Raw genomic sequence first — 12,182 nt, 5'->3', positions numbered from 1 at the left:
ACTCATCCCCTCACACCCCAAGATTGTCTTCTTCATGCGTGGATCATCTTATTGAAGAACATATCTTTCTCGCTTGACCTAAAAAAAAAGACAACAAAGAAGAAAGCACAAGAAAAGAAGAAGAAATTACCTTCGCGTCAATGCTTCCGAGTCCATGAAACTAGACTCAAATAACTTGCAAACATGTGAATTGATACTGAACAAAGATGTACGCATGTGTTTATATAGGGAGTGAAAGGCAGTTGTAAGGGAATTTATTCCGATGTGGGAGCAGTGAATATTATAATCCAAAAGGAATTGGGTTGTCCTAACCTAATTGAAAAAGAAAACTACATGCAGTGATTTTGGTGCATAGGAATGCCGACCTTAATTCAAGTTGATGTGCAGGTGATTAAATTAAGGAGTTCTATGATGAGTAGGATAGGAAAATCCTAACGTGAACTAGATTTCTATCCAGTGCCCAATGTTATAATAATGTTGTTTTAAATTTTCTAATGTGAGGCACGTAATATTATAAGTCAAATAAAGCCTTTGAGCTTTACAACTGATCCATGTGCTCCAGAATGATCATGTGAACTTAATGAAAGAAGTTACGTGAAAGAACGGTAAAGATATGTTGCCTTCGTCAAATATTTCAAGTCTAGTCATTAAGGTCTACAATTCGACAAGTTTTGAAGTAGAGGGTATTTGTAGGCATGTAAAATTTATTGGATTTATGATTCAATACATAATTTGGACTATATCTTAAATATGCTAGTCCAAATAAATACTATGGGCTAATATAATTGAATTAATTATATAAGACCAATATATATGGATTAAATAAATAAATCTTAATCCATTGGGCTAGCCCATTTAATTGGGCTAAAGTGATGAGCCCACTCCATTAAGCCCAAGATGTCATCTTCCTAGAGGCCCAGTTTGGTGCCACGTGTCAAATGACGTGGCGCGCCAAGTCAAACGAAGGAGCCAATAGGATCATGCCATGTGTCAAAATTACAAAGCATGCCCAGTCACACTAAAAGGCCAATGAAATCGCGCCACGTGTGCAAGTGACATGTTCTGGCCAATCAAATGCGGTCATGTCACACTTCAATTTGATTGGTCGGAAAGAGTTTGTTCTTATCATGACTCCTCCCTTCCACAACTATAAATATGGGTCTTCATAACTCAGAAAAGGGACCAGAAGTTATAACAAGAAACAAGAAAGAGCTCGTGGATCAAACGTTGCAAATTCCTCCACAAGTTTCAAGCTTCAAGTTCAAGTTCAAGAAATCAAGTGCAAGTTCAAGAACGAAGAACAAATCAAGGTCAAGTTCAAGCAATCAAGCTCAAGCTCAAGAACAAGATCATCGTTCGAGGCAACAAATACATATTCAAGATCAAGCTCAAAGGCCCTTGAATTTATTTACTATTGGAAGGAAGAATCAGAGGATTCATAGAGATTGTAACACTCAAATATTCGAAATAAAATACTACGATTGTTACGATATTTTTTGTCTTGATTTTATTTTCTCAACGCAATTTATTGACTACAATAAGATTGCAGACTGTAGGAAGTAAATATGTAAAATGCCGGAACAAATGAGAAGTCCTGGGCAACCTGAGAACATGGTTATAGAAGAAAAGGAATTAAAGATGCAACTAGAGAAATGGCTGAGGGTGGAGGAAAGTATCATGAAGTAAAAATCGAGAGTAAAATGGCTAAAGTTAGGTGATGATAACACTGCCTACTTCTATGCAAGCATGAAGAGTAGATATTCCCAGAACAAGATTAAGAGCTTAACAAGAAGCAATGGGAAAGTAATACAGACAAATCAGGAGATTGAAGAGGAAGTAATTGGGTTCTATAAACAACTATCGGGATCAGCAGCTGAAAGACTTCCTACTATTAATCCAGTGATCATGAGAGAAGGTCCACTGGTAAATAGACAACAACAGCTGCAGTTGACAACCGCAGTATCTAAGGAAGAAATACACGGGGCTCTAATGGGGGATCAGTGATAGCAAAGCACCTGGATGCGATGGATTCAATGCACTCTTCTTCAAGAAAGTATAGCTTGTGGTTGGGGATAAGATAACTGAAGCAGTACTGGAGTTTTTCTCAAAAGACAATTTGCACCAGCCTATCAATTGTATAATAGTGACCCTGGTTCCTAAGGTACCAAATCCATCTAGAGTTATTGATTTCAGACCAATTTCTTGCCGCACTCTCATATATAAAATCATCTCGAAGGTGTTAACTAATATATTACAAGATATAATAGATGACATAGTAGATAAAAGCCAATCTGCATTTGTCCCGGGAAGATTGATTAATGATGACATCATAATGAGCCATGAGCTTGTTAAAGGATATGTCAGAAACAATATATCACCTAGATGCATGTTGAAAGTGGATATGAAGAAAGCCTACGACTCTATTTAATGGAATTACATAGAGCAAGTGATAAGGAATATGCAAATGCCAAGGAAGTTCGTGAATTGGATTTTGAGATGTGTGAGGACTATCTCATATTCCATCATTATAAATGGGCAGCATTCAGTACCTTTCAAAGCTAAAAAGAGGTTGAGACAAGGTGATCCTTTGTCTCCATACTTATTTATATTGGCTGTGGAGTATTTTACTAGACTGCTTAAGATATTAAAGAGGAACTGATGATAGGCTATAATTACGTATTTTAGTCAATTATTACACTCTAATTTACTACACTTTTGTTGAGTTTGCGCTTTAATCGCTAGTATTTTGCACTAATTGTGTGTTTTATGCCTTGTAGGTGTGATTCCGAACTATATAGATATTATGGAATGAATTTAAGTGGTTTGGAGCTTTGAAGTCTGAGGAAGAGCTCAAGGAAATAAGCCGGGATCGCTTTCGGGGATCAACGGATGATAAAACAATAAAACAAAAACTCGAAGAGGCATATTGCGCACTGTCTAATAAAATAGACATAACTTTTTGCTCAAAACTCCATTTGGGCTCCATAATATATAGTTGGAAAGATAACTCAAAGGGCTACAATTTCATGTTTTACGTTTTTCCAAATTCCAAAAGGAACAGGGTGAAAAACCGCGGTTACGATAGGATCGCGGCAGAACCGCGGCAGAAGGCAGTCGCGGACAAATGAAGAACCTGAGAGGGTGTTTGGCCGCGGTTCCGGCGTAACCGCGGTGGAACCGCGGCATGATGCGTAAATTTCAGGGATCAAAGTGCAAAACACGGGATTTTAAGCCCTAAACCCTATATTAAACCAAGGAAGCCGGCCAAGAAAAGGAATTGGACATATTTTTGACATAGGTTTGACCTAAGGAGGCAGAGACACAATAGGAGCAAGGCTTGGGAATTCTTCTACAAGTTTTTTCTTTCCTCTTCCTATTTTTCATTGTTGGTTATGACTTTTAGTATTGTAGTTTTACATACTATTATGAATAGCTAATTTGTTATCTAGAGTTTTGATAGAACCTTTTGTAGGATAAATTCTTGTTATGTTTTTATATAATTGAGCCACAGTATAATCTCTATTTGTTCAACTACGTTCTTATTGTAGTTAATTGAAGAGCTCTCAGTTAGCTGTGCCTATTTAGTATGCATAACTCGGGAGAGAGTGCATATTTAGATAATTGTTGAACAACACCACTCCCAAAGTATATGAGGGATCAATAACCAAGGGTTTAAAGGCGGGATTAAGGATAACGAAGCCTTGGGTGCGATCTGAAGTGAGCTGTATCAACAGCCAGCTAGCGTAGCTCGGGAGAGTGCGTCTAGTAAATTGTCGTGATTACTCGGGAGAGATTTAAGGTAATAAGAGTGCTCATGATCGGTAGAGAATACTTAGGCGAAATTATAGAAGACATAGCGGGAAGGATTCCGACAATTGGGGAAATCATAACTCTAAACCTCCTTAATCTTGTCTCTAACTCTTAGTATCTTTAGTTGTTAATTTATTATTTTAATTTGTTAATCAAATAGTTAAACACAAGAATCTAAATATCTATAAGTTAGGAACTGTTCAAGCCTGTCTTCTTGGTGATAGTCAATGTTTCCAAGAGTTTTCACAAGCATCAGGATTAGTGGCCAACACTGAAAAAAGTTCAATCTAATTTGGAGGAGTCAAAGATGATATCCAGTAGGAAATTCTGCAAATGTTGGGGTTCTTTAAGGGGCTTCTTCCAGTGAGATATTTGGGGATACCTTTGAGTGCTAAAAGGATGTCATTACAGCAATGTCAACCACTTCTTGAAAAAATGATAGGAAGAATTCAGTCTTGGACTCTAAGTTCCTATCCTATGCAGGAAGAGTCCAACTTATTAGAAGTGTGTTACTCTCCATCCAAGTGTATTGGTCTCAGATATTCTTATTACCCAAGAAACTAATCCATTTGATTGAAAGTATGTGTGGAAGATTCTTATGGACAGGAAGTGTTGAGGCTACAAGGAAAGCACCCATAGCCCGGGACAGATTATGTTGGCCAAAAGCAGCAGGTGGATTGAATTTAATGGACATAGGCTTATGGAATAAAGCTGCCATATGCAAGCTATTGTGGAATCTATGCAAGAAGAAGGACAAAATGTGGGTGCAATGGGTATATGTGTACTATAAGAAATATAAGCCAGGGTGGGGAGATGAGCCAAAGCAAGCATCTTGGGTGATTCAGAAGATTTTTAAAGACAAGAAATACTTTGAAGAAGCTGGGTATACAGAGGAAGATGTGCTTAGACTGGAAACATTCCCGATCAAAACTATGTATCTGAAGCAAAGAGGACAATTTAGCAAAGTTTCATGGAGAAGACTCATTTGTAACAATAGTGGACTACCTAAGTGGATATTCATCATGTTTCTGGCTGCTCATAGGAGACTTCAAACAAGAGACAGGTTGAGAAGATGGGGCTGTGTAGAAGATGATACTTGTCCACTATGCAACACAGAAGTAGAGACTACTGATCATCTCTTCTTTACATGTTCGTTCTCTACACAAATATGGGCTGCTATGCTGGAATGGCCGAGGATCTATAGACAGGTGATGACATGGGAGCATGAACTGAAATGGGCTGAGCAACACTATCATGGAAGAAGTGCAAATGCTGAAATATACAGGATGACGCTAGCTGGGAGCATATACTATATATGGCAAGAGAGGAATGCTAGAGTTTTTCAGGCAACACAAAGAAATGCTGAAATAGTTACTAGACTAGTAGCACAAGATCTACACTGCAGAGGGAATGTAAAGCAATGATTGAAAGGAAGATTACTAGAATTGAATTACTATCCTATTGTTCATTGAAATGTATAGAAAGTTTTAGGAGGGATAGAGATACAGAAGAAATAGATTAGTCTGGGGCTTATATCCAGAACAAGCTATAGTAAGAAGCTGCGTGTAAAATATTGCTTGGTAATAAAATTATTTAGTTACCAAAAAAAATATTAAAAAGATATTATTTTTTTAAACAGACTGAAAAAATACCTAAGACATAAATAAAACGTGGGAGCACTTAATATGGAAGAAATGGATGTATGAAATATAGTGGGGAAAGATAGAGGTGGGACAGTGTAATTATGAGGCACATAAGGCATATTGGACGGCAGGACAAAGCGGTGCAAGGTTTATAGTGAAGGTAGCCTTTTCCTGGCCTATCCTTTCCCTGCCTACTTCTCCCCTTTAATTATTATCATCCCTCTGCATCAAGACTCTGAAATGGCACATGGTATCAACTATCAAACTCCTCTTTTTGAATAACTTTATATAAGTCACAAGGTATCAACTCTTATACTCCCACCGTTTCAATTTACGTGAATATATATTTCTTTTAATTCGTGCAAAAAAGAATGACTTTTTTTTCTATTTGGAAACAATTTACTTTTATGCAATGATTTATAGCCACAGAAAATATATGTGCTTCATTTTACACCACAAGTTCAAAAGTCTTCTCTCTTTTCTTAAACTCCGTGCCTAATCAAATGGATTCCCATAAATTAAAACTGAGAAAATAGCAACTTGCCAGGAAAAGCAAACGTTTCTTAATTACCGTAATCAAGAAGGACATTGTGCCTAATTTAATTTCGAAAGTTAGCTCAGGTAAATACAGTACAAAATTATATATATATATAAAGAGACATATTTCATTTCCTCGATTGACCAATGTTATTTGTACATTATGCCCATTTACAATTTTAAAATTAAGAAAATGACCTTTTTAGATCTTTTATGTGTAAAAGATAGATCTCTTACTCGTAAAAAAAAAGAGGTAGAATCATAAAACTAAAAATAAGTTTGTAAAGAGCCACAAAATCAATTGACCCTAACACTCTAACACCCTTCTCTTGCACATCTAATTAGGTTAGACATTTAGACTAGGGGTGTGCATTCGAATCGGTTTATCGATAAATCGAATCGATTATTTGTTATCAGTTTATTGATTTCGATTTCGAAATTTTCTTTATCGAGTATCGATTTCTATTTCGATTTTGTCCTCTTCGGTTATCAGTTTATCGATAAACCGATAAGATATACTAAAAAAAATTATTTTTTTATCTTTATTCTATAATACCCTTTCCTTTGCCCTAAGTCCCTAACCCTATTATTTCATCTACCACATTTAAAGAATGATCATATTTAAAGCTCAAGAGAATGAAGTTCAAATTAATGGAAAATAGAATTAGCCGTGATGATGTATTTTTATTTTTTTATACCGTTGGAGTGTTGGTGGCATACATTTGATCCCTTACTTTAGTTTCGTTGCATGTGCTTGTTGACACATTTTTTATGTTATAAACGGTGTTCGTCTTATTTTAGCTTCTTTTTGTCCATATTAGTTAGGCGTGTTTATAGCGATATACTTTCCGTGAAATCCTGCAAATTTTCTTATTGGTGTAATCGATAAGCCCCAAAAATCGATAATCGAAATCGAAAAAATCGAAACCTTATTGAAACGATAACGATAAGCATATGTACAAATCGATAATCGATAAGTAATTATCGATAAGAGTCAAAATTGAATGCACACCCCTAAATTAGACTATGAATAACATAACATGGGAGTAAATAGAAAATAAGAATTAGTTTGGCTTCAATACCACATAAAAATTGGGAGTTTTAAGCCTAACATGACCATAGAAACGAGCTCCTGTGTTGATGAGCTGAGGAATATTGCTCAATATCGACATCTTATTCTCTCCGATACGGGACATAAATTAATAGTTATAAGACATTTCGAAGCGGGACAAATTTAGAATTTAAACTTTATGAATTCAGATTCGTAATTCTATCACATTCCATCTAGCTAATGGGTTCAAAATTTATGCTTTGTACATACCTAATAAGTTTTTGGATAAAAATATAATATATGAACAATAGCTATGAGTTCAGATGAACTCGTAACCTCTATACTGAATACGCCCCTGCTTCGAAATTCCTTAGGGATGGCAAACGAGACGGTACGGGTGTGGGGCGGTGCGGGTTTAAGGCTATGCAGGACGGTGTGGGTTTAAAACTATACGGGGTGGGGCTGGGCGGGGCGGATTGAAATACCTTTTTATAAAAATTGATGCGGTGCGAGGCGGGTTGCGAGTTTATGCAAGTTTAAGTAAGTTTTCTTCTCATTCTTCCTTAGTTCGATAATAACTTCTAAGTTATGATCTTTTATAGACTTTTGTTTTGGAAAGACAAATATAATACTCCGTTCACAATATTTTTTTAATCAAAGTTAACCTTTTTTTAACTTTTCTGTTGAACTTCCTTCAGAGTCAAAACAATGACTCAAACAAATTAGTTTTATTATTGGGTTATACACAAGTCATTAAGGAGTTTTAGAAATAGTATTATAGGAATGTAAATACTATTTTACAATGAATATTAAATTAATACAGAAGGGGTCATTTGCGTTTTTCAAAATGAGCAACAAATATCTTTTTTTTTTTTTTGTGGAATAGAATTCAGTACATAAGCAACAAAAAAACATTCAATTTTTTTGGTTGATTAAATTGAAAATTTCAGTCAAACTATAAAAACAAAAGCAAACAAAATGAAAAAAGAAAAGAAAATACTTATGCTGGCCGGGGCGGGTGGACGTGGGTGTGTCTGTGTGTGTGTGGGGGGGGGGGGGAGGGGGCTGAACGCGAGTGAAAATGATATGCGGGGCGGGGCGGGACGGGTTAAAATGTTCGTGAATTTATGAGGTTTTGTCCCACAACTGCACCGCACCGCACCACTTGCCATCCCTAAAGTTCCTTCAGCAAATTTTATTTCCCCTCTTTAATAAAGTACAGATTATCCAACCAAAACTAATGGTATCCCATTGCACAATAAACAGTAGTAATATTAATACATGTCCTTTTTAGCTTCATCTCTCATATTAACATGTTTTAATTACAATTTACAACCAGTTTAAAGATACTACGTGTATAATTACAGCATCATAATTGTTTGACTCAAAAGATATCGAAACCTTTTTGAACAAATCAATCAAATATGAAGGGGTAAAACTTAGCTAAGTATAATAATCTCTAGAACAAAAGACGAATAAGGAGAGGACGGATAACAAGACTGTTTTTTTTATATAGATCAATGAAACTCCTACAATGAATCTTCTCACTCGTTTATGTAAGCAAATTTGTAGCGAGTGATATGAATCAACCCAGAAGTCTCCCATGTACAAAGTTGTTGTTCGCTATATATATAGGGAGTGAAACCCTTCTAAGCTGTAAAAGGCAAGTTATAAAGAATATTCAAAGGAATATTCTTAATATCCCCTAATGGGCCTATATTATTACAGGGGTCGTACAATCTCTTTGTTTGTCTTAAGGTCGTCCTCTACAAGACGTTAAGTTATGAAGACCTCACCGTTCATCGTACTCGTCGATGGTTGTGATTGTTTAAATTTGGACCCATACAGTTAGTCCCTCCGCTTATCGAGGTTGCAACTTGGTGCTTCCTCGATGAGCGGACACCGTGCCTTTCTACGGAGAAATTTGATCCTTCGAAGCGTTACGGCATGACCAATAGTGGTGGTTAGCGTACTTAGCAAGACACCAGATTATACATTTTATCGGGAAATGATGTCATCTTCACGTGCGTCATCATTACGCGTGTTTTCAAGACAAGAGTTGATGGCTTGTTGCTTCGATTCGGGTGCCCCTTTGTGACCTTCCGCTTTGATTCTGGCGCCACCCAATCCTATAAATAGGTAGAGGGTTTGTTTTTCGAAAGTTCTTTGGTTATTTCGCTTCTCTCCTCATTTCTCCGAGCTTTCACTCACAATCTTCTACCTCTTCTTCTCATATTCTTCGCCCACAACTTATTCTTCCTCTCTTTTTTCTGTTGTGTCAACACCCTTTTTCTTTTTTAACGAAAACATGCCAAGGTCACACCGTTCTCGTGAAGGGATTCCTGAGGCCGTCCCATTGTCCATGGTGTCCCCTTCGGGCGGTGAAGATACGGTGGTAGAAGAAGATGACAGTCTTCCTACGGTAGAGGAGTTATTACCGAGACACCCCACGTCTCGAAGTGACTTCCTCAAAGATCCCCCACTACTTCTCCTCCCATACTCTCTGAGACGGCACTACTAAAAAATGGCCAATTTCCGACGGAAAAAAGTAGTCGAAAATTTCCGACGGAATCGGTCGAAAAATACATAAAAATCTATTTTTCAATTTTTACTAATAGTTACGACTAATATTCCGTCTTTATCCATTGTAAATTTTGGAAGAAAATTCCGCGTCACTGTTAGCGACCAATTCGGTCAGAAATAATTTTAAAAAAAATAGCGACCGATTCTGTCGGAAATTTTTAGTAAAACAAGGTTGACTGCTTTGACCAAATTACCGACCGAATCAGTCGGAAATATTTTTTAAAAATCCTACCAGCGGGCATCTTTCTTTTCCTTTCCCTCTTTTCTTCCTTCTCTCTTCTCTCTCTCACTCAAATTTCCCCCACTCAAACCCACCACTGCCACCAACCAACGGCACCGCCGGCGCCGCTGAAGCTCCGTCGAGACTCCGTCTCCACTGCCACCAACCCGCTGAAGCTCCGTCTCTACTGCCCGGTAAGTTTTCTTTGACTGTTTAAAATTTTTATTAAATCACATCAGATTTGTGTGTCTTTAATTTTTTTCCCGTCTAATTAGTACTAATAAGAAAATTAAGAGTTCATTTTTCACGTTTTGCTTGTATTTCTCTTTCTAGTCTTTTTTTTTTGGTCGTATTTTGGTTAAATAGCTTATAATTCCAGATTGAATTTCAAGTATAAACCTTATGGTTCAGAGCTTGCCTGTCCTGGTATTGTATACCACGTGGAACTTCAGCTATATATCTCTTTGTTAATTTTTAAACACAGACAAAATTTATTTGTTCACTCTTCCCAACTATGGAATAACTTTAATTCAACTCTCTATTTCAATTTATATATGTGATACTATTTAATTTTCATTCTATTTCAAAAGAAGTGAGGTATTTTGTTGATCCGTTTGTGAAAGTTAAGAGTTTTATTTATTCTGTTTTGAATGCTCTAGTTGATTCTCTATTGCTCCGTTTTAGTGGAATGTTTAGCATCTTGTTTACTCATTTTTGCGATTATTTAAGTTACTATCCTATTGATAAGAAAGTTCATGTTGAGAGGTGATGAGAGAGGAGAATAGCATTCTGTTTATCAAAAAGTCCTTTTTTTTTTCTTTTCCTGATTTCAATATTTGATTAATCTGACATGATGTCAAACTTTTATTTAAAGACAAAGCAAATACCAACTATGGAATCTTTAATATCTTAAGTTTCAAAAAAAAATTATCTTCTTTAAACTATATGTTTAATCAAATATATTTTGGTAAATGACAAATAAGGACTATTGTTTATTCGTGTTAATTCATGATTAAGGAATATATACGAATATAAACGTTTATATCATCATGTGAGTAGGTAAAATAATAAATATTTTGTGAATATCATACATTTATTGGTTTGCTATATAAAACTTGACCGTTGTTAGATATTCTCTCCTCTCAATTAGATCCCAATATATTCGAGATATACTCACTATGCTAAACTTTTGTCATATTTTAACTTTTCAATGGTAATTTAATCACATTCACTAGGAGGAAATAAAAGAAATATTTTTGTGATACTTAAGTAACATTAATTAGTTGACTTTTTTGTTATAAAAATGGTATTAATTAGTTGACTTTTTTTATATAGAAAAATAGTATTAATTAGTTGATTGTTTTATTATAAAAATAGTGTCTTTCCTTAATACTTAACAAAACTAAGTGACTTTTTCGTTACAGAAAATAATATAGTACCCCTATATTACAATTCCAGATTGAATTTCAAGATTGTTAGCTACGACTATTTCTTTTATTGAGAAATCATTAATTAATTTGGATTACATGAACATTTAAGAAGCTATTCAAATTTAATTAGTATATTTAAAGACTTAAATTATTTAGAATAGGGATTAATGTGAGATTTCGAGTGTTAAATAACTAGTTTAAATAAATCAAATTATTTTAAATATCTCATTTATAGATTTTTATGTGTGTAGATGGAATTTGTGCATCGCAGATGGATGTATAATAGGAATCATCCTAATCGTCCGGGGTTGAGGGATGAATTTATTGAAGGGGTTGCTGAATTTATTGCTAAGACTCAAACACTTGATGATTTTCTTATTGGAGGAAGGATTAGGTGTCCTTGTGTGAAATGTAAATGTGTTAAGTTATTGAAATCAGACGAAGTTAAAGTCCATCTCTACAAGAAAGGGTTTGTAGAAAATTATTATATATGGACTGCTCACGGGTAGAAACATGCTGGTTTAGATGATGCTAACTTTCATAATTCTTTTGGTGGTGAGGGTAGACCTATTTCGGAGCATAATGTTGAAAATTCTCGATATAATTAAAGAGGTTGTATGCATCAATGAGCTCTGCTCCTCATATGATATGGCACTACGAACACGGAAGGCCACCCGGTATTCTCTGCCATCCGTCAGATGGAGAAGCATGGAAGCATTTCGATAGGGTGTTCCCCGAATTTGCTAGTGAACCAAGAAACATTAGGTTGAGATTATGCACAGATGGATTTACTCCATTTGCTGTCTCTGCTGCACCATATTCATATTGGCCAGTGTTTGTTACCCCGTCTAATATTCCGCCCGACTTGTGTATGACAAGTCCATATCTGTTCCTAACTTGTATTGTTC

General features: G+C 35.8%; 1 protein-coding gene across 1 annotated transcript; it reads left to right on the top strand.

The window, feature by feature from the left end:
* The first annotated feature begins 4,391 nt into the window (after positions 1–4,391).
* On the top strand, positions 4,392–5,234 carry LOC142172655 (uncharacterized). Its single transcript, XM_075236321.1, has one exon. The coding sequence runs from the start codon at positions 4,392–4,394 to the stop codon at positions 5,232–5,234; it is 843 nt and encodes a 280-aa protein (XP_075092422.1).
* The last annotated feature ends 6,948 nt before the right edge of the window (positions 5,235–12,182 follow it).

This window comes from Nicotiana tabacum, chromosome 18, assembly GCF_000715075.1.
Source record: "Nicotiana tabacum cultivar K326 chromosome 18, ASM71507v2, whole genome shotgun sequence".
Taxonomy (NCBI): domain Eukaryota; kingdom Viridiplantae; phylum Streptophyta; class Magnoliopsida; order Solanales; family Solanaceae; genus Nicotiana; species Nicotiana tabacum.
The sequence above is the reverse complement of the archived record's forward strand: the minus strand, read 5'-3'. Positions and strand labels throughout refer to the sequence as shown.